Source organism: Platichthys flesus, chromosome 6 (assembly GCF_949316205.1).
Source record: "Platichthys flesus chromosome 6, fPlaFle2.1, whole genome shotgun sequence".
In the NCBI taxonomy this organism is placed as follows: Eukaryota; Metazoa; Chordata; class Actinopteri; order Pleuronectiformes; family Pleuronectidae; genus Platichthys; species Platichthys flesus.
The window spans coordinates 25,339,497-25,363,104 of NC_084950.1; the positions used below are offsets into that span (position 1 = coordinate 25,339,497).

General features: G+C 41.5%; 1 protein-coding gene across 1 annotated transcript; it reads left to right on the plus strand.

Annotated features, from left to right (window-relative positions):
- The first annotated feature begins 740 nt into the window (after nucleotides 1–740).
- mgat4c (mgat4 family member C) lies at nucleotides 741–7,534 on the plus strand. The gene is made up of 3 exons (XM_062390330.1): nucleotides 741–887; nucleotides 1,569–1,716; nucleotides 5,441–7,534. Exons 1-3 carry the CDS (start codon nucleotides 759–761, stop codon nucleotides 6,595–6,597), a joined length of 1,434 nt encoding a protein of 477 aa, XP_062246314.1. The 5' UTR covers nucleotides 741–758; the 3' UTR covers nucleotides 6,598–7,534.
- Nucleotides 7,535–23,608: the final 16,074 nt, after the last annotated feature.

Consider the following 23,608-nt stretch of genomic DNA (forward strand, 5'->3'; position numbering starts at 1 on the left):
GAAAGTAATTTGCTGCAAACCTTGTATCCTAGTATCTCACATATAACCCATTTTACACAGAACTGTCTCTTTTCCCTCTTATCTTCTGTCTTATATTCATCTTTTTATATTTATTGATTGAGTGTGAGTACAAAGCCTGTATAACTGATTTGTTCACTCCATGTACTTCAGCGGTTGACAACTCTGAGTATAAAATGTCCAGGCACATATCTCATCCCAAGCACATAAAGAGAGAGTTGAAATGCTTCCAATGCGTGGCAACCAATTGTTTGAGCACAGATAATTGTGAAAATTTAAGTTATTTGGTAGCTTAGGTTATTTAGAGACTCAAAATCGATCATACATGTGAATGGTTGTTTGTCTCCGTCTCTTTGATATGCTGGGGCTCCTGGCCTCACGCCCAATCTCAGCTGGGATCGGCTTGTTGTTAGTAAAGAAACCCATTTGATTCACATCAGCAATCCCTTGTTTAGCATATTTATATCCTCATCATGTATTGCATTGAGTTTTTCTCCCATGTGATGTGCTAATCAGTGTATTGGGTCAACCTCTCTGCCAGACAGCATTTAAAGAAGAATAGTTATGATCCAAGCTCTAGAAAATTATGTCAAACTTGGTCACATAGGTCTTTCATCTTTTGATGCTCAAAATAACTGATCCGGATGCCGTACCCAGGTGACAGCGTTCTGAGCGGGTGGCTCTGACGTGTCGTCTCTCATGTTTCTTCTCGTGCAGATCCTGGTGACCGGGTGCACGGCATGAGGCTGCTGTGGAAATCTGTGGACAAGATGAGGTGTCTGAGGAAACGCTCCACTATTCCCTTCCTCGGCTTCCTCATCACCTTCCTCCTCTTCCTGAACCTCTACATCGAGGATGGCTACGTTCTGGTTAGTAACTTTTGTCCAGGTTTAAACGTCTAAACTGTTAGTAGCAAGCTTTTTCCAAATTTCTTTGGAAATTGAGTTTAAAAACCTAGTACTTGTAGACCATCTTGATGTCTGGTAAAACAAATATGACTTTAGAACCAAACATATTCTTTTATTTGTTGACTCCACCCGTGTTGTTCTTTTCTGTAATGCTTATTTTTAAAGGAAACATGTTAGAATGTTCATAACATGGACCAAAGTTGAGATGATCCAGATGATTAATGTTTTATTCATGAGGCCATCAGAACTTGGTGAACACAATGCATTATCTGTGTTTGTTATTTAATTATTAAGGGGGAGTCCACATTTGCAGCTCTCTGGTGCTCTTCTCAAGTCCATTTACTCGGCTGTGCAAACTGCCTGGAGGGGTTTTAGGATTCCTTTTGCAAACGATGGGGGTTAGCTCAGCCACATCAAAACACAAATTATCTCAAGTTTGTACAATATTTAAATGACAACTTTAAAACGACAAAAGTCTGGTTTTCCCCTCATCTGAATTATTCACAGTAGAAGTAAATATTTTCAAGATGACTTTCCTGTTCCTTTTCTGCAGTGGTTATGACAACTTGTACCCATTTTACTATGCCCCCTGCTTTTGTTTATACTGTTCAGTAATATTGTGTTTCTCTTGTTGTGTTCCAGGAAGAGGATAAGAGGCAGCTCAGGGAAGCATCAGTCCACCCACCGAGCTCAGAACGATACATTCACACTTTCAGAGACCTTAGTAATTTCTCTGGAACCATTAATGTCACGTATCGTTATCTTGCTGGAACCCCGCTGAACCGCAAGAGTAAGTTTAGTGTTTCTTTAGGAGGAAATTACATTGACAAGTTTTTTTTCATCATGAGCTTTGTGGAGTCCCACTCAGTGCACATGAATGAGGATAGAACTAAAACAAAAAAATCTGTGGTGTTGGGATTTAAAGCACAATCATAAAATGTAACTTCTCCACAGAGATTTTGTACATCCGACTAAATAGCTCTTCTCCTGTGCACAGGGCTTCATTCACAAAACGTTTATTTCTGTTTCAAATGCAACTACATTTCATATTTGTATTGCTGATAGACAAAGAGACATTTAAACCATGTATTTATAATTCCTGTTGGGGTGGAGCCAGAAGGGGGCATTGGCCCAAGCTCAAATATGATTTGCCCCGAATATTGCCCTGTCCTGTCAGTCACTTACTACCAATACTAACAATTAACGTGAGAATCGTTTAAGAATTTACCATATTAGGTTTTTGAACAACACAATGTTCTTGAACAAGGAACTATTTTCGAAATATATTCAATGTTGTGTGGTTTTGAATCAAAATAAATAACATGGAATGTCATAAATTTGCGCCTTACTGAATCTGGAATTGTTCATGGATGTTGGACATAATAATGATAATAATTATTATGCATTTTATTTATGAATGCCTTTCATGACACTCAAACTCACGTGTATGTAATCGGTCTCTCTCTGGTGGTGATTTTCTTTGCGTTGTGTCTGTTCAGAGGTTCAGCAAAAGAACAGAAAACAATCATTTGGTCACATGCCGGTCTCAGCCAGATCTAGAACATTCTTGTGTCTAATAAAACCAAAAAGACCTATATAAGAAATAATAAGTTCCAATATAGTCAGAGTATTCATAAAAATAAACAACAAAACTATAATTTACAATTACCTTTGAATGTCTCACATTCAATCAAACACATCATTAAAATAATCAAATCTTATATTTCCAAAATCAACACAAGTCTTATGCAACAAAACATACCTGTTCAGAGGTTCAGCAAAAGAACAGAAAACATTCATCATTTGGTCACATGCCTAACAAAAAAAATACAAAGTTCAGAAGGCATTCTTCAGGACACAAAATGACGGACACAAGCTAGCAAACTTAATACATGTTTGCTAGCTTGCTGCAACACTCTGAACTAACTCAAAAATGAAAATAATGTGACACCTGAGGTCTCGAGAGGGACCCTGGAACAGAGTCAAAACACAGAGCACGGTGGTGGTGCGTTCAAGGATGTTTATTGATCGTAGGAGAGAACAGAATTGCGGGTCCGCTGATGGCTCCGTGAGGTCTTCAGCGTGGTGGTAGACAAGACCGCTGAGAGCTCCGTGAGATCTTCAGGGTGGTGGTAGACAAGACCGCTGAGAGCTCCGTGAGATCTTCAGGGTGGTGGTAGACGAGACCGCTGAGAGCTCCGTGAGATCTTCAGGGTGGTGGTAGTCAGGACGGCTGAGAGCTCCGTGAGATCTTCAGGGTTAAGGAAGACACGAGGGTCCAAGGGTTAATTCCTGACGCACAGAGGGAAAGACACGGGGGTTAGAATACAGGGTTCTAATCCAGAGATAGTTAACTGAGCCGAGAACGAATAACTACCACTGTAGTAACGAGGACGAACTGGCTATGACTCGCAGCACAGCCAGGGCAGATAAAGCCCGGAGTTGATCGGTGCAGGTGCCCCTGGAGAGCCGGGTCATCACCGGGATGTACAGCACCTGTGGAAAAGGAGAAACGAGAGGGGAGGGGCACTGGAGGCACAGAGGAACTGTGACAAATAAACCATTAAAGAATGAAGCAACTCGACTAATATGATCGTGACACATTTTAAACAATTTACAGATTACTTAAATTACACAACAATAAAAACAATAAAAACATGAATACAATCAATATACAACAGATTAATAAAAGAACAAGTAAATACTAAAAAAGTATACTGAATACGCCAATTGGAAGAGGAGAGTTTTTAAACGGGATTTGAAGGTGGGGAGAGAGTCAGTTTCACTGATGGCTTGTGGGAGAGAGTTCCAGAGACGGGGGCTGCTCGGCTGAAGGCCGTTGACCCCATGGAAGACAGCCGGGCAGGAGGTGTGGTGAGGAGCATGGAGGAGGAAGTGCGGAGAGTACGGGTGGGTATGTAGTTGTGAAGGAGGTCAGTGAGGTAAGGAGGAGCCATGATGTGGAGAGCCTTGAATGTTAGGAGGAGAATCTTGAAGTCGGTGCAGTATTTGATAGGATGGAAGTTGAAAGCTGGAGAAAGGAAAGAAGGAGGGATAATAGGAGAATGGATGAAGTGGACCAGAAGAGGTTTGTTTCACAGAGGACAGCTGCTGATGGATTGGTTCAATTTTATTATTGAAAGAGCACATTTATATGTAATCATTGTGCATGTCTTTATGGATAGTGAGACCAACTTTTCTATGAAGGACATCCAGACGACGACCTTTAGTTTTTAGTTGATGAAGTTCAGGGGTAAACCAGAGTAAGGGAAGCGAACAGTCCGAGTCTAGTGTAGTGTAGGAAGTCTGACCAGAATATAGTTTTTTTGTTATACTCAGAAACCAGGTCATCCGGAGTAAATAGGTTAATATGGCAGGGGAGGCTGTCCTGTCTATTTGAGAGAGCAGTGATGGAACGAGATGGGTGAATTTTGGAAATTGGCCAATTGACATTAGAAGACACCAATTTATGGTCGGATATTGACAGATCGGATGCAGCACACTGAAGGGGGGTTATACCAGAACAGCAGACGAGATCGAGAACGTGGCCTTTGGTATGAGAAGTTGGTACAAAACTGTCAAGACATGATGTGAAATCCCTTGTGAGTTTGTTCATATTGTTGTCCGTAAGCAGATTAAAATAGCCTAAAAGAATTACAATAGGTTCTTGGAACATAGGAGGGTTAAAAAGGCAGAAAATGTATTTCAAAATCAGTGTTGGCTTTAGGTGGGCGATAGACAGCAGCTAAAATAGTGGGGATTGGCCCATTTATCTGTAAGGCAATATGTCCAAATGAAACATGCACAGGAACATTCACAGAGGAAACTTTCCACTTCTCATTGTGAAGTATCACAAGACCACCCCCTCGACCGGTAACACAGGGTTGACCGATGTAACCAAACCCAGGAGGAATCTTTCCATTAAGAAATCAAGCGTATGATTGTTGAGAAGATCGTAGAGATTGTTGAATGTAAGCTGTGTCAGCGGCTGGTTGACCGGCATTTTTGCTACAGTGAGACTCCAGGGTAAGGAAGTAGTCCTGAGGGGTGAGGGGACAAGGCTATGAGACACCGAACAGCTAAATTGTTAGATCGACAATACTGAATTTATCAACTGTCATCAAGTAGACTGATCTTCAGACAAGTGACAGCAGCTAGTTGCATCAGCGTTCACTCCGGCCTCTTATTGGCCTCCCTACTAAATTGTGGCCCCAGATTAAAAAAAAATTTCAATCAGCCACTGACCTCTGTTACAATTTCTCATATCATACATCGATGAGTTGACATTATAATCTTAACTTTAGGGATTTTTCCGGAGCTTCATGCCAAATCAAATGGTTTTCAGCAGCAGATAGACTTTGCTCAATTGTCATGTTCATACCTTCAATATGGAGGAAACTTAGGCTAGTTTATTTAAGTTCACTTTCTGCAGAACTTCCTTGAGCTTAAAATAATATAAAGCCATTATGGAATCATAAGTTTATTAATATGAAATCTTCATATTTTTTCCACAGAGTATCTTACCATTGGATTGTCTTCAGTGAAAAGGAAAAGAGGGAATTATCTTCTTGAGACCATCAAATCCATTTTCGATCAGTCCAGTTACGAGGAACTGAAAGAGATAATCGTTGTGGTCCACCTGGCCGACTTTGACCTGGTCTGGTGTGAGAACCTGGTTCAGGAAATCACCAGGAAGTTTGCTCACCACATCATATCCGGACGCCTCCTGGTGATCCAGGCACAAGAGGAGTATTACCCGTCGCTGGATGGATTGAAAAGGAACTATAACGACCCGGAGGACCGTGTCCGTTTCCGCTCGAAGCAGAACGTCGACTACGCGTTCCTCCTCAACTTCTGCACAAACCTTTCTCACTTCTACATGATGTTAGAGGACGACGTGCGCTGCTCCAGGAACTTCCTGACAGTGCTGAAGAAGGTGATCAACTCCAGAGAAGGCTCCTACTGGGTGATGCTGGAGTTTTCCAAGCTGGGCTACATCGGGAAGCTGTACCACTCCAGAGACCTGCCACGTCTGGCTCATTTCCTGCTCATGTTCTACCAGGAGATGCCCTGTGACTGGCTCCTCATCCACTTCAGGGGTCTGCTGGCCCAGAAGGACGTGATCCGCTTCAAGCCCTCGCTTTTCCAGCACATGGGCTACTACTCATCTTACAAAGGAGCGGAGAACAAACTGAAGGACGACGACTTTGAGGAAGACTCCATAGACATTCCTGACAACCCCCCTGCCAGCCTTTACACCAACATCAACGTCTTTGAAAACTATGACGCAACCAAGGCTTACAGCACAGTGGACGAATACTTTTGGGGGAAGCCTCCATCCACTGGAGACTTCTTTGTCATAGTCTTTAACAAATCTACCAAAATCAGTAAAATTAAGATTGCCACTGGTTCTGACGACCGGCAGAATGACTTTCTTCACCACGGAGCTGTGGAAGTGGGAGAGAAGCTGGTTGGGACTAAAAAAGGAAAACAGTGTTCATCTTATATCACATTAGGGGAGTTTAAAAATGGCAACATTGAGGTTCAAGATGTAGACCACAAGATTGCCTTTGAAATTGAGTGTGTACGCATCGTTGTGACGGCCAGTCAGAAAGAATGGCTTATTATTAGGAGTATAAGTTTATGGACTACACAACCTCCCAGCCAATGAAGACTATACACAAAGACTCTTAGTTTGTCGTTTAGACTAGGGTTTTTACTATGATTATGATTTGTTAATGTGTGAATTTTCAGGATTATTTATTAATTTTGTATGTATTTATTAATACTCATTTTGATTGTTAAATCAATCAATAGTTTTTATACCTGCAAGTTGTAACCTTAATGGGACATCATACCAGTCTTTAAGGACTGTTCAACTAACTTCATTGTCCATCAGCATAGGTCTTTTCGATAGTCCATAGTCCTTTTCAGCATATATGTGGCTGATAAGTCAGTATTATGTTTTTTATGAACTATTATATTCTAATAAAACAATCACATTGTTATTGTTTTTTATCCAAGATGAGGCTTACAACATTCTCTCTTTTTACCATCAACAAATCCTACAAATAGACTAAATCCATTTTTCATTTGATCATTGTGTAGCCAAAGTCTCATAAATCTCATTCTTCTATATTCTTTTGTGCCATGTAGCCATACCCTAAAAAACACGTCCCTCCTAAACCAGGAACATACACACACTGTTATTTATTTTGAGACATCCCGTGATGTACCTTTCATCTGCATTAATCCACTTTTGAAAATGGTGTTCAACTAATGTGGTAGCCTACTTAAATTTATCTTAAGTAACATTTCCTCAAAGGTCTGTATTTTTCTAATGAAACATATTATTTGTGACCCATTTTCCAACATTCATGTCTTTTAATAGGAATGAATGGGCTCGGGGCTGAATGCCACAGACAGTGTGGGCAGGTCAGAATGTACTGAGCAATAGACTAATATATTATTTGTTTTATTCTTTTCATGGTATTAGTTGACAGTAACAAGTGTGTAGAATAATTCGCCAAACAGAAAGTTACCAGAAGTTATTGAAGGTTTTTTGTTTTATGCATTTAATCAAATGTTAATCATTAAGCATAGTATGAAAAAGGGTTTTTTTCATATAATTTGCATAATTTGTCATATCATAATGTATTTATATTTCTAAAACTTCATTGTCAAATGAAATGTTTTATTATTCAGTATCATGGTTTTTCAACCACATCAGCTCACCCTGACTTGATAGTGTATTATACTTTATGTCATAAGTGGTTGATTTGATTGATTTACTGTTTACTGATAGAATATTTTTGCAGGCTCCTCAGAAAGCTGCTGCAAGTCTCACTTTTACAGTTCTGTTGCTTTGTATAAACATTTTGAAGAACTCTGTGTTTAAACATGAGCAGAAACCTGATAGGAAATGCAATTATGTGTTTTTAAGAAACACTTCTCATCCAATTACAACTATCGTGTCTCATGCAATTTTTCATGACTGAAATGAAACCTGCAGAAGTGCAGCCCTGGGATTTCTCTCTGAGAATGTCGCCATTTGGCCCTTAATTATTTTCCTCCTTGAAACCCCACCAGGAAAGTTCCAGAGGTCATTGCTTCCTTCGATATTCATAATGTAACACCCAACTTTTTCCAGTTTCAAATGTTGCCCCCTGCTGTAATTGTCTCCTCTATTGTGGTGGAGGAGGGCGTGGAAGTTGGCTGAGCTCTCTTACCAGCACTGTATGTTTCGTCCAGGCTGCTGACAGGAGAACAATGTCTGTTTTCACCCATCGGCTCAAAGAGATGAGATTAGATTGCACAGTGAAGAATGGTCAAGGTGTGCTCTTAGATCTCTTTTTTTTTTCCCACCACAGCACAATTTTCACCTAGTAAATTGCTCTGTGTTTTCCTCACTCTCTACACCAGCAAAACAACATCTCCCCCGGAGCTATAGGATCTCAATTTGTTCTTTCCCCAATCTTGCGCTCACACAACTACGGTGTTCCCCCCCTACACGGTTGCCTCTATGTGAGCTTTCCTCTCGGCTCACGCTGTCTGCTGCTGCTTTGGGAAAAATCGGTTGGCTTTTGCCATGAAGATCTTTTCCTAAGTCCACATCCTAATCTATGTTACACAGTAGACATCTGCAAATTGTAACTCATCATCACCGTGATCCTCAAAGCAATTCACAACTATGCTTTACAAATAGCCTTGTCATTTTCCATGTTCACGTAATTATAATATGTCGTTGAGCGAGGTTCAGTGACAGATTGGTTTCCTCATTGAAATGGCGTCAAGGAATCACTCAACAATGCAATACAGAGGTAAATGTTTACATAACACTGATGTTATTTAGGGACGTGACGTGCTAAACAGATCGTGTTCATAAAGCATGCTGCGACAATTTTGTTAAGTGTTGTTCTGCTGTTGCGATAGCCACCTGTTCTATGTTTTCTCTCAAGGTCTCGCTCAGTGTCGAGACATTTCGCAGATTGGCTCGTAGCACCGCCTCGAAATCCTTCCTCAGCAAATCCCCCCTGTGCTATCTGAGATGAAATTAGAATGGCCACCCCCTCAAAATACGGCTTATTGTTTTTCCCCACCATTTCCCATGGGAATGCAGCTATTCATTTTGGTGAATGATTCTGTGACCTGCATGTATCATCTCCTTGGAGGGGAACCTGTTTTTGAATGGATGATGCTCAGAATCTCCAATATGCGGCGTGTGTGGTATTCTTTACAATGCGCACCATGTTGCCAATTCAGCCTAGTATTACCTGCTTATGAGCTATAAACACATGATGTCACCACTGGGCAGCTGCTTTACAAGTGTAATAGATGGATTTGATACGCCTCCTGCCCAAGTAGAGCAACGGTGTTAAGAGGCAAGATGTATCTGGAGGGAAAATGATCTGGCTTAAACTAGCTGCACGTTGCAGATTTATGGATGGATTTACATCCTGAAGATAACAACAAAAGCTGCATAAATTATTTGCCATTGGCAGCAAGTTTTGACCAAAACCATTATCGAAATACTTAACAACTGTAATGTTCTCTGATTTGGTACTTACAACAATAAGTGGCTATCTTAACTGTCCATTTATCAGGAATACGACAATAGCTGTATGGGCCGGCAGAGGTGTGTTGATCACTTGAATAAAGGTAACTGTCAGAGTTTGTTTTATTATAAAGGCTGCAAGGGTCCGAGCCCCGAAGTTCAACTGACAAATGTGAATATGATGGGTCCTGACTTATTTGAAATGTGAGTTGTCTTCCGGTAGAGCATGTACAAAGTGCATGAACAAAAGCATCTTCAGTGGATAAAACAACTCCTTTGTACACCAGGATCTATGAATTACTGTTCAGCTTCTGCTAATGAAATTGTACTGGGTTTGTACGTAGAAGCCAACGCTACCTTACTACAGGTTCACATGTGCTGTATATCGTTAAGTGGAGCAAGTGTGTTAAGATGTTGTTTCTGTGTCCGTTTTACTTTCCATTGTTCTCTAAATGGTACGTATTGTAAAATGACATATATTTTTTTACACGTATTGTTTCAAATGTTGTATTGTATATATTGTACTTAAATGAAATTAGATTAAACAAATGAATGCCAGAGTCTGTGGTGCATTGCCTGTTGACATAGAGCTGTGTGCCAGAGAGCTCAAGTGACCAGAGAATATTGAATACGTGTCTGTGGAGTTAGTGCTTGAATATTGGTTTGAAAGCCTTGAGGAAAACAAAACTCTGTTTACATCAGCCCCAAATTCCAATTGTCAGCACCTCTGTCTTTGCCTGTTTTATTTCAGGGTTTAGAATAAAAGCAGAGCATACACTTATGGACTGCATTTAAAATTGAGAAAAAGATAACTGACATTTGCAGTTACCTGAAAGTTGCAGGCTTCTTTGACTCAGATCTTGCCGTAGCTGAAAGCAAAAACTTTTTTTTAAACTGCATGCTTAATGAAGGTATGGGGGTCATGCTTAAGGGGATGTTGTACTGAATGACGCCTCATGCTCTTGGTGGATTTGTAAAGAGAGGGTCATACATTTTCATATACAAAGTGAAACACTGTTAAGACGACTGGGAATATGGCTGACAAGGAAAACATCTAATAACACATTCTGGTTTATTTAATGAAAGTTACTCTAGATGTTATCATTGTTTGTGTAAAGACACATGAGGCTCAGTATCAAAACTGCTTGTCTAATCTCAGATGCCAAGAGCATTTTTACACAACTATAAAAATCACACCATTTCTTATTCGTCTCATAAATAAGTGAACGCTCAGATTTACTAAGGCACACACAAAAACATGGCTTTTAGGGTCGGTAAAATAAAACAGTCAGAAATTTAAAGTGCTTTTTATTAGCTTTATAATGTTATTATATTATAATGTCCAAATGTTATGGAAAGAAAGTAAAATGTCAATATATTACCAAACATTACATTTGGTTTCATGCATTCAAGAGGTTTAGAGAAGGGGCATATTATCTGTTAATTAAACAGACTGGGAATACAAAGTGTCCAGCTAATTGTCATTGACCATCAGGTTTTACATAAAGAACATCTGGAATGTTGCAAATTACAAAAATGTTAAAGCAGTGAATTGAAAAAGAAGACATTTTTTATGTTAAATTCAATAAGAGGATAAATACAATCTTGTTTTAAACATTAAACATGGACGTTAAAGAATCTACCGACTAACTAAAATAATTTTATGAAAAACAGTGACATATAAATATATATATAAAATCTTAGGGTTAGGGTTAACCCTAACCCTAACCCTAACCCAAATTACCAGGGTAGGACTAACACAAGTTTGAGTCTGCACCATAGACTGTTTATAAAAAGCTCTGCACACACAATCCAGCATGCAAACAATAAAAAAGTGAATGTATATTGTATAACTGTTTCAACTGAGTCAATAATGATGAGGTAAAATTATGAAGTTGCTCTGAAGCATTAACACAGACCAACACTATAACATCAACAGGAAACACACTCAATGGCTCTAAGCAGAAATTAAAAAAGAAAACAGGTGAATAAACCACATAAAATGGCAAAAATACTAAGTCCACTTATAAACCAAAACAGAATGTAAATATAATCCACAACAGGTAGATTTAAATTAGACAAGCAAAGAAGTTATCGCTGTTGATGTGAGTTTAGCAAATGTTTCCTGTCTGATGGTGCCTTACACTTAAAAGCACATCTCGAATTCTTTGACAATTCTTGGCACAATAAAGAAGCTGCTGAATGTGTTTGAATGAATAAGATGACGTGAAAGGAATCAAAGCTGTTCTAAGTGTAAAGGATATATTTACTTTTTTTAAAGTAAATGCATTTAAAAAACAAAAAAGGAACCAATGAAAATGCCTCATTGAGCAAAGAAGCAGCCAGTCAAGTTAATAGATCTCTTACAAAAAAATAGAAAAAAAAAATACTGTCATAGAATACATTTAAAAATTAAAGTTTTTCACATGTTAGTTACAATTCAGAGGTTTATTAGAGGAAGGTTGTACAGGATCAATAAACTAAATTACAATTATCACAGGTTTAATTTGAGGTTTGTTAAAGACTAGTTTTTAAAATTCAGTCGAGTTTCACCTTCAGGCTTTCACAGTACCTCATCCATTTCAGAGACATTGAGCATTTTTGTCACAGTCGTCCCCGCCTCTCTCCATATCTTACCCTTCAAAGTCGTCCAGAACCAAATGGAAGGAAAGCGTAAATGACGACTGACTACCTGCAAGACCACAGCTAATGCACACCATGAAGGGGCCGGGGTAGCAAGTAAAAAGCCAATATCCCACATAACAAGACCTGCACTGTGCACAGCGGGAGACATCAGACAATAAATTACTCTGGTTGCCATGGTGCTACCCACACAGGAGGGCAAACCCCACATGATACCAGGCTGGAATGGATAGTGCAGATTTCCCCTTTTGCCTTTTGATCTGTCTTCCTCTTGCACCTCTGGGAATCAGCCTCTGTGGAGGGATTTCTAATTCCACCCCACATTTCTCATCCGACCATTAAGAAGGAGCAGCACTGAGCAAGCACTGAGCAATGAGGCACTGAGCGAATCAAAAGAACAATGCACACGGCTCATTTTATTTATTCTTTCTTCGTAGCTTCTTCTCTTAAGGTGCAGGCATAATATGTTTTCAAGCACACCCCAGTGCAGCATCAAACCTTCTCAACAGCGTTTAAGTAAAACATTTCACACTGTGTGCGATTATTTTGCGTTTTCAGCACATGCCCACATCAGGCAGGTTCACAGGCTGATGTGGGGCTGAGAAATGGAGGAGGGGAGCTGCAAAGAAGTGCAATGAGCAAACGAATGGTTAACAACAAAGCTGTTGAAGTGAAGCTGAAGGCTTGGAAACACGAAGCAGGTGCAGGGGATGAATGATTTGTAATAACCCAGGTAGGAACTTGTGATTGTCTGTCTACCTGTGATTGAGAGGTCTCCTCAGTGTTCAGGTGCACTCGGGCTGATGAGTAGCCAGTTGCAGTGGAAACCAGGAGGCCTGTGCCTGTCTGCACCACAGGGTATTGAACCAGTTTCATGATGGAAAATTAATAGGATATATTCTAACCTGCCAAATCTAGCATTGGATCAACTGAGGTTAGAGGTGCATTATCCTTTATTTTCACACTGGGACGAATCAAAGCTATGTAGAAAGGCGCCTGGACATATGCAGTGTGGTGGTTTCATGTGGTAAAAAGGGATGAGGCATAACTGTGTAGGTCACAAGTTTTAATTACACGGTTTAAACTGTGCTCTAATTGTATAGATGATCCGTTGCACTGGTGCAGACGAGTTAAAGAATTCTTTTCATTTGCTGTCAGTATGTTCAACATTAATAGCGGAGCAGCCCAGCAGAACGCTGCGTGCCTCGCTTTAACTACTCCCATGGCATTTAAAGGGTCTTCATGAGAAGTGGAGATAAAAGCGGTGGTGCTGGAGGCGCTGCTGGAGCCAGCTCCAGTTCCTACGGCGAATGAGAGTTTAATCGCTCCCAATTGCTTTGCCTCACAAAGGTGTGACCCCACCCCCCTCACCAACTCCTGCTACCACCACCACCCTCCCATCTGTCTCATTGTTGCCTGTGAACAAATCTCGCCGCAGGGAAGTGTGCTGCTACTTCTTCCTATGTCCCTTCTTCCCTAAACCCTCCAGTTTCAGCTTTGTAAATCCTTTAACCAACTGGGAACAGGGAGAGAGGTAATCAAAACAATTACACAAGACCCATTTTGTTTCATAGGAGACTGGAGTCTTTTTTCATGTGAATCTTCAGCCAGAATGAAACAGGTTGTGTTTTTTTTGTCGAACATCACACAGGCAGCAGCTGTCACAACACAAGAGAAGCTTCAGGGGCACACTGGTTTTACCAGCAGGTGTATCACATGGCTCTTTCAACAAGAGATCAACAAGCAATTACGCCAAAACTCAGAAGGAGAAAAAGCAGAAGAGAAGTGTGAAATGAGTGAAGGAAAAGCAGCCACTTTGATCTGTTCACACAATCACAATCCTGATCGTCGTGTTGAAGACAAGACAGTCATAGTGCCTGTTTCACAACCATGACAGTACCTCTATTTTTAGGTTTATATTTTTCATAAAAGGATCAAATAAATATAATTCCTTTGTCCGTGCTCACCTGACAGTGTGTCTCATGATCAGCCAAACAGCTGAGAACAGGTGCCAGGCAATGTGTTGGCAGATCAACTGAATCTTGACTGATGAGACAGAATGAGCTCACCACAACATATTGCCTGACCCTCTTCACTGCTCACTTTTCATATCTATACAGTAGCTCTCAGACTCAAAATTCTAAAGGCCTTAATTAAAGATTACTGTCAGGTTTCTTGCATGCACTTTTTAGATAACTCATTTCCCAGGGCGCATTGCTCATAACCACATAGGCTGGACACCAGATTTTTCAGCTTTCAGGACAAAAGCCCTCGGCTCTCTTGCCAACGGGATCCTTCCAGCTGAAGGGCAAGCAATAACAGCTCTGCTGCTGCCATATCAATGCCTCTGCTGTGACTGGGAACTGGGGGAGGTTGAGTCTTTTTAATTATCACAGGCAGGTAAAGAGGCACAGTGTTAGGGCTGGTGGAGAAGCCAGACACACAGGTAGGCAGGTGCAGTAGAGGAAGTGTAATCGATATGCTGGAGAGGACAAAGCTCACAGACAGATGGATGGATTAGTAAGGAGACGGACACACAGGCAGCATTGCAGAAAACAGGTCAGTGCATGCAGGTAGCATAAGACATGCTTGAATATCAGTGTGTGTCCTACATATGTCAGCAGTTGTGCGATTGTAAAATGCAGAGTCTTACTAGACGACAGCTGTTAGCAAAGACAACATGGACAACAGTGCTTGTAATGGACTATCCACTACACTGGTAGCCAACACTAGTACCTTTAGTGTTCTTCTGAAAGGGTCATGTGATAGGAGCCTGATAAATTAGCAAAGCTATGTTGTGACCGAAACAGCTCAATAAGCAGTTGTGAGCGTGAGATTATGTCCGTACAGACTCAAGCATCATCGCCATCCCCATTTTAGCTTATCTAAATTTTGGGAGTTGTAGGCAGAATTGATAGCCTGGATGCCAGACGAACTTAGCCCCGCCCACAACATTTGAGGTCGGGAAGTTCGGTCTGGCATCGCTCAGCTAGGGAGAACTATGCCCGAACAGAAGCTGTTTGCACCAATCAAATTGTCAGGGCGGGCTTTATACGATGATGGACAGATGATCAACAGTAATGTAATCAACCACATAACCAAAGAGCGCTTGGGCCCCCGGTCTCTTTTCTCTGATGCCTCAGATGAACCCTAACCCTAACCCTAACCCCTAACCCTAACCCTAACCCTTACCCTATGTCCATTTTTTAAACACGGGAATGTCGCTTTCCAACCTAGTTATTAAGTTCTTACAGGACCGACAAATGCGATACGATTTCTTTGATGTGTTGTGGAGTTGTAATCCTAAACGGAGAACTTGTTCGTACGTGCATTCACCTTTAAGCCGGGTTCACACTGGATGCTGAAGCGACACTTCAGCGCAGCGCCAAGCCTTAAATAACAGGTGACTCCCATCCACTCCCATGTTAAACCTTTGTGCGGGTCACACCGGAGGTTGAAGCGCCGCGCTGCCCAAAGGCTGCCTAACGCTGTGCAGCGATCGCTTCGGCTTTGAGTCTTTTTTGCACTTCACACAAGCGTATCGCGACAGGAAACACAATGAAAAAGGGTCTTAAACAATATTGATGACATATTTTATATGATATAAATTATCAATATGCATCCCATTCTTTGAATTCCCTAGGGATTAGCGCGGCGCTTTGGCGTCGCCTCAGGTGTGAACCCGGCGTTACTGTTCCTCTCAAAAATGCTGATCGTGTTGGTAAGTTCTCCGTGAATCCTTAAATTATTTTTAAAACACCGCCAAAAAACGTTTTGACTGATCTTCTTCTTCTACTTCTTCCAGCGTGCGTGCAGTTGAGTTCTGTTGACAACAACTATGCGTCTCTTAACATACGTCACATACTTGTGCTCTGATTGGTTGTAGGTCTATCCAATTGAGTGAAGAGGCATTTTTTTTCCTGGTTCGGTTGAAACACACCCTATAATCACAGCCCAATGGAGCAGTATCAGACTCCTATTCTGACTAAGAATTATGAGTATGACAGTGTCAGGCTACAGAATTGATGTACTTTTATACAAAACGTATTGCGTGGATGAAGCATAAGAGGGCAGGGAAGCAGCAGCTGAAAAAAACCTGAGACAAGAATCTTGATGGTAGGTCTAGTTCGACAAATGGATCGATCCCAAAGAAGAATCGTGACATACAATCAACCGTTCCAACAATTACTGAGACACTTTACCATCATGAAGTCTGTTTATAATGTCATCGCATCAAGAGTACAGGGAAACAGCCATCCTCACACACTACAATGCATGGCATGTACTGTACGTTCAGACCGAGAGTAGGTTTACATCAGACAGAGCCTTTCATGGTCGTAAAGAAGATGGTCTAAAAGGTCTGTAATGATGCTCTTTCTGTACACCTCCAATATGGGATTTTCAACGTAAGAACACTGAAAGAGTGCACCTAGGTGGAAACAGCTGCAATATCCAGAAATATGTCCAGGCTAGTAGAAAATCAATGCAGTGTTTCACATGCAGTATATTCACTCTGTGGCAAGATCGGATGTATCTAATCATTGCCCTATTCACTTTACATTTCTTTAGCCAAAATGACTGTATAGTGTTAAAGGGGACATATTATGAAAATTCCAGCACGAAAATGAGATATTATGAAAATTCCACTTTTGTAGTGCTTCTACACGTTAATTTGGGTATCTGGCATGTCTACCGTCCCAAAAACTCTCTATGTCAGAAACGATACGCTAGATGGCGTCGAATTGGATTACGACCCAAAAATACGTCGTAGTCATCATCTCACCGGGGAGATTGCGCCGACGGAGCATTAGGGTGAAGCTCGGATCCTGCGACACTCAAAACAGGTCAATCTGAGGAGGGCTGTTCTAAATGATGTGGTATTTTGACAAAGGTATGTTACAGACATTTCATTAAGACCCCAAGGAACCATATCAACTTGTGGTAAAATGGGCATACGATGACACATTTAAGGTGTGCTCATTTCTGAAATACAGTTGAGGCAGTTTCAATCATTGATTTGGCCTGGTGCTGCTCTCTTGTTAGCTCCTGTCAGGAGAGGATTGACCTTCTTTAATAGTGATAGAAATGTCAGTCAGAGTCAAAGTTATTTTGAGTCAACAACAAGGCTAAGTATCGTACAGCATGCCAGTGTACATGGGATGACAGTTAGTGTATACAGTGACAGTTTGCATGTGTAATGAGTAATAACATATGACAAGGTGTCATGATGATGAGATGTACGAGATGAGGCGAAGATCTCCATAATGCAATATGAATATCTCCACCAGGGTCAATTGTTTCTCTGCAACGGATTACTTAGAGGGCATTACCAGTGTTTTAACATCAGGAGTTAACAGAGAAGCAAAGGAGTGGCTGTGTTTAATTAACTTAAAAACAAATAATCAAGAGGATTTATTGAAGACTTTACCTGCCTGACCCTGGTAGTGTGTTATCCTTGGAGCAAATGAGTGAGGCTGGATCAACTGGGCACCAGTTAACCTCAAAAGTAAAGCGAAAAAAAAAAAATTGTTCAGAAAAGAAAGTCTTACTCAACAAGAGTCTCAACTTTAAAGGTACACAAAATGTCTGCCTATGATATGCCCCCCCCCCCCCATACAATTGGGATGCGTAATTACTGTCATAAATACGAGTTGTGATCTAAACCTGACAATTCTATCCTTACCCTCATGTGTAACAAATCACATTGAAATGTTTGGCTAAATCTTGATCAAAACGAGTTTACATGGTAAACTAACAAGCACGTACATGTGGTTCTGTTAAATATTTTGGGATATAACGGATGTGCTAATCCCCCAAACATTTGCACTTGGCGGCTCCAACTCAGATTGGTGTGTGACGTATATTGTAAGGCAGGTTGTAATGTTCCAGCAAGTTATACCAGCGTTACATAGTGCAGTTCCAGTCCTCCAGTGTGAACTGGGTGACAGACATGTCACTCTCCCTATTGTAGATTTGTGTATCATTATAATTTGTTGTAAGCTGTTATAAAAATTACTTAGTATTCCCGAGGGTCAAGTTTTAAGATCTTCATGATTTGAATTTTGTGCCATATAGTGCATATAGGCTAACACATAATCAAACCTTCACACAAGAATTCTGAGGTCAGGCACACATCTTTCTCTCACAATCCAATATACGTGTGTGGATATTTTGATATGTAGTAGTCTGTGTGGTAATATATCAGCAGTCGTTAAAAACTGTAATAAGCAGATCAAAATGCACTTATCTAGCTTCACAAGTATAAACTAAACTAACATACTCAGATGTTGTACATGTTGTTAACATGGCTTTTATCTTTGAAGAGATTTTAGGTGAAACATTTGCATGTCCACTTCAAACCTTACAGAAATTTGGTGGCCCAAAGAGCCTGTTAGAGGATCTGTGTGACATGTTGACATGTTAGAGGTTACTCATAAGACCCTTCTCAGTGTTGATGTTGACATTGAAAGCTGACATCACCAGGCATCACATAGTTTTGATGTCATTTTGGAATTGAAACAATTTGACAATACCAGGCATACCTGTGTGACAGTAAACAGCTCTGACGTAGCTCGTCCCTGCATTGCCAACACTGAGCCACTCAGAAATGCTGCCCATATGTGAGGCCTAATTACTTCTCGGCTGGGCCCTGCAACAAGGTCGCATTTGTTATGCCACTGTTCCATCCACACAATCAGATTTCTCACAAAGGAAGCTAATCTCATCCCTTCACAAGCCATTATCTTGATCGGACTGGCTTTTTGTGCAATTCACAAGTCTAAATGAGAGAAAGACTTTCCTTTAGCAGGAGTGAAGACGCTCATCAGCATCCCACCGAGAAGTTTCAAACTGTCAACCTACATCCACCAACTCCAAATTGGAGTTTAATTAAAGAGGCGTCCGGCTGGAGAAAGGCCAAGACAAGCAGACTGAAGCAACGCAGCGGCAGATGTCGATGAAGGTTTTTAATGGAGTTGAATTAATTCAAGCAGGGTATAATTTGTCCCGTGGATGTGGGAGGCGTACTAAGCATGAACTTTTCAGGGTCACAGGAGTTGTTATATCGATAGACATCTGCTGAGGCTGCCTACAAATTTGCAAAAACTGACAGAACTGCTCTGATGTCGAGATCATGATAGATTGCTTTCCTCCAACGTGACGCCTGTTGTGAAGCCAGAGTTGTGTTCTCACCCAGGGAAGGGTATTACAGCTATCAACGTGTGAATAACTTCTGATACGCTGTGATTTTCTGCTTCATTTTCTAAATGTTAATTGATAGAGTTATCTTTAGTCCATGTAGATGTATGTTCAAATTAATTTACATTTACAGTAACATTTTGAATAGTCTGCCATTGAATGTGTGATACAGGTGCAGGGATGGATCCAGGGGGGCACAGGCTGAAATGTGATTGGCCCCTGAAGTGCATGAGCAAAAACAATAAATATGACTATTTGTTAAAAATTTTAATTGTCTCAGCTTTTTTGAAGATCCCACTGTGATTGAACAAGAAACAATTTAATATTTAATGATGTGGGGCTTTGATCAAACCTAAACAGAGTTTATCTACAAAACAGTAGTTTTGTATTATACTGCCACCTGCTGGTAGTTAACAGATCACGAAGGGTTTGATTTACAGAGCTGTTGAAACTCCCATTTCTAATGTTAACATATTACTAAAAGAAAACTTCACTGCATAGCCAGATATAATTTTGTATCCACAAGCACACACACACAAACAGAAACGTGTTTAAGTATTCTTCTGACATCCGCCCTGTGGGGTCTTTAAGATTCAAATTTGTAACTCTCAGATATTTTGATGGTTTAGGTATTCACTTTTTCAAATAATTCAACCAACCAATCAATACATTTTGATAAAATGTTCGCACTAAAATTTAAATTAAATATAATAATATTTCATACTTATTATATATGAATTATCTTTTGGTGCAGTGCAGCCAGAGGACAAAGGAGGACATACCATACCGTATACCTTTTAACAACAAAGCTATGTATATATATGCACAAAGGAAATGAATCTAAAGGTCTCACTCAGTTATTTTATCATCTGACAAATATAAAATTGTAGCTGCAGATTACATTTTCACTGGCATAATTTCGAGCAAGGTACAATAACTCTGAACTGTTGCAGAGACAAACATTATAAGACTGTTGCTGCGCTTCACTTCTTCTAGAAGTTTGAAGCCTTTGCAGAGAGAAAATATATCTATTTCTAATTAACTGTAAGAATAGACACTGCACCCAAGAAACCCCAAAACAAAATCTTATTTGTCTTTACTATCTGTTATTGTTTGAGGGTTTTCCCTGGAATTGATTTCTTCTGACTCAGTTGCCTGTTTTGTCCCTTCAATAAGCTCTTCTTTTGCCACAGGTACTGTACTGCTACACTCACACGCCACATCAGGCCAAGAAACTAGTTAAACAACACTGCCATCCACTGCCTGTGATGGGCATATACACCACTGGTGGTCACATTTTCAGCCCATATATTGACACCGTTTGGCCTCTTCATTGGACACACAAAGCTTCCTGGAGCTGTTAGTTACAAAAATGTCCACAGGCCCCTGCATAATGAAGCTGAGGGAGAGTTTCAAAAGCAGCGCTACAGATAATGTTAATCCTATCAAAGTATTGAAGGTTGATCTGAAGAGGTAGAGTTAAATGAGATTTAAGTGTGCCGACACTCACCGACTTGAATATTGCTTGAACCACAAACTCTCTAAGCTCATCTTAGCTTTTTGCTTCATATTCACAAGAAAACAGATAAGATTGATTTGATACAGGATCAAGAAAAAAGCCTTTTCATTTTAAAGGCTGGATTCTCCTAAAATCCAGCAGTGTCTTCAAAGGCACTTAGATTGAGTTTCCCCTGCTGATGTTTCAAGCTATCTGTCTCGGAGCTGTCTGCAGTCACCCCAGAGCATTGGGGGTGAATGTCGTTTTCTTTTCTGCTGCTCAAAGAAATGAAAAGTTTTCATTTTAACCTTCTCCAACCAAAGAAATAGCACCAGTGTAATCTGTTCACAGTCAGCTCTGTGGTTATTAACAATACGAGAATATTGTTTCTGGAGACAAAAAAAACCCAACCCAAAGCATTGTTCTGGCCCTTTTTTTTTGGTCTTTTTACCAAATCTTGAAGCAGAGAGTCTTGCAAAATAAAACTCTGATTCAAGTGACCCCAGTTATATTTTTTCAGATTTGTAGTGGTTTGTTCATGTTCACATTGGTTTATATCCTTTTAAAAGATATATATAGAAACCATTCTGTTAGCCTATATGAATATGAGTAAATTATTAAATCCAATTATAACATGTTACCAATTAAAAAACAGAAATAAAATTTAACTGTACAAATCCTGTATCAATAATATATAATGAAGAGAACCTAATTATTATGCAAGTTCACTTCAAACAAGAAGCAGATAAACTAAATGAACTGCCATCTAAATCCTGACCTTTCTAGTCGGCAGTTGCCATTAGACATTAGATCCACATCACTCACTCATCACTCACTCATCGTCATCCGCTTATCCAGGGTCGGGTCGCGGGGGGAGAAGCTCAAGCAGGGGGCCCCAGACTTCCCTTTCCCGGGCCACATTGACCAGCTCTGACGGGGGGATCCCGAGGCGTTCCCAGGCCAGTGTTGAGATATAATCTCTCCACCTAGTCCTGGGTCTTCCCAGAGGTCTCCTCCCCACTGGACGTGCCTGGAAAACCTCCCAAGGGAGGCGCCCTGTGGGCATCCTTACCAGATGCCCGAACCACCTCAGCTGACTCCTTTCTAAGTAAAGGAGCAGCGGCACTAATCCGAGTTCCTCACGGATGACTGAGCTTCTCACCCTATCCCTAAGGGAGACGCCAGCCACCCTTCTGAGAAAACCCGTACCCACGATCTCGTCCTTTCGGTCATCACCCAGCCCTCATGACCATAGGTGAGGATAGGAACGAAGATCGACCGGTAGATCGAGAGCTTTGCCTTTTCGTTACAACGGTGCGGTAAAGCGAACGCAATACCGCCCCCGCTGCTCCGATACTCTGGCCAATGTCACGCTCCATAGTACCCTCACTCGCGAACAAGACCCCGAGGTACTTGAACTCCTTCACTTGGGCTAAGGCCTCATTTCCTACCCGGAGTAAGCAATCCATCGGTTTCCTGCTAAGAGTCATGGCCTCAGATTTAGCGGTGCTGATCCTCATCCCAGCCGCTTCACACTCGGCCGCCAGCCGATCCAGTGAGTGCTGAAGGTCACAAGCCGATGATCCAATGAGGACCACATCATCCGCAAAAAGCAGTGACGAGATCCTCAGACCACCGAACTGCAACCCCTCCCCACCACGACTACGCCTCGATATCCTGTCCATGTATATCACAAACAGGATTGGTGACAAGGCGCAGCCCTGGCGGAGACCAGCACCCACTGAGAACGAAACTGACTGGCTGCCGAGGACCCGAACACAGCTCTCGCTTTGGGAGTACAGAGATTGGATGGCCCTGAGGAGAGACCCCCTTACCCCATACTCCCGCAGCACCTCCCACAGTTTCTCCCGGGGGACCCAGTCATACGCCTTCTCCAGATCCACAAAACACAAGTGGACCGGATGGGCATACTCTCCAGGATCCTTGCGAGAGTGAAGAGCTGGTCCGTAGTTCCACGTCCGGGGCGAAAACCGCATTGTTTCTTTTCAATCTGAGGTTCGACGATCGGCCGAACCCTCCTTTCCAGCACCTTGGAGTAGACTTTACCAGGGAGGCTGAGAAGTGTGATACCCCGGTAATTGGTACACACTCTCTGGTCCCCCTTTTTGAACAGGGGAACCACCACCCCGGTTTGCCACTCCTTTGGCACTGCACCCGACTCCCACGCGATGTTGAATAGGCGTGTCAACCATGACAGCCCCTCAACACCCAGAGCCTTTAGCATTTCTGGCTGGATCTCATCAATCCCTGGGGCCTTGCCACTGCAGAGATGTTTGACTACCTCAGTGACCTCCACCAGGGAAATTGACGATGAAACACCATCAACCTCGAGCTCTGCCTCCAACATAGAGGGCGTGTTATTCGGATTCAGGAGTTCCTCAAAGTGTTCCTTCCAACGTCCGACGACCTCCTCAGTTGAGGTCAACAGAGTCCCATCCTTACTGTACACAGCTTGGATGGTTCCCTGTTTCCCCCTCCTGAGGTGCCGGATAGTCTTCCAGAAACACTTTGGTGCCGACCGAAAGTCCTTCTCCATGGCCTCTCCGAACTTCTCCCACACCCGCTGCTTAGCCTCCGCCGCATGTTTTGGACACTCGGGTGTCCAAAACATGCGGCCTCAGATCAGATGACACAATCACAAAATCGATCATTGATCTTCGGCCTAGGGTACTCTGGTACCAGGTACACTTATGAGCAACCTTATGTTCGAACATGGTGTTTGTTATGGATAATCCATGACTAGCACAGAAGTCCAATAACAAACGACCG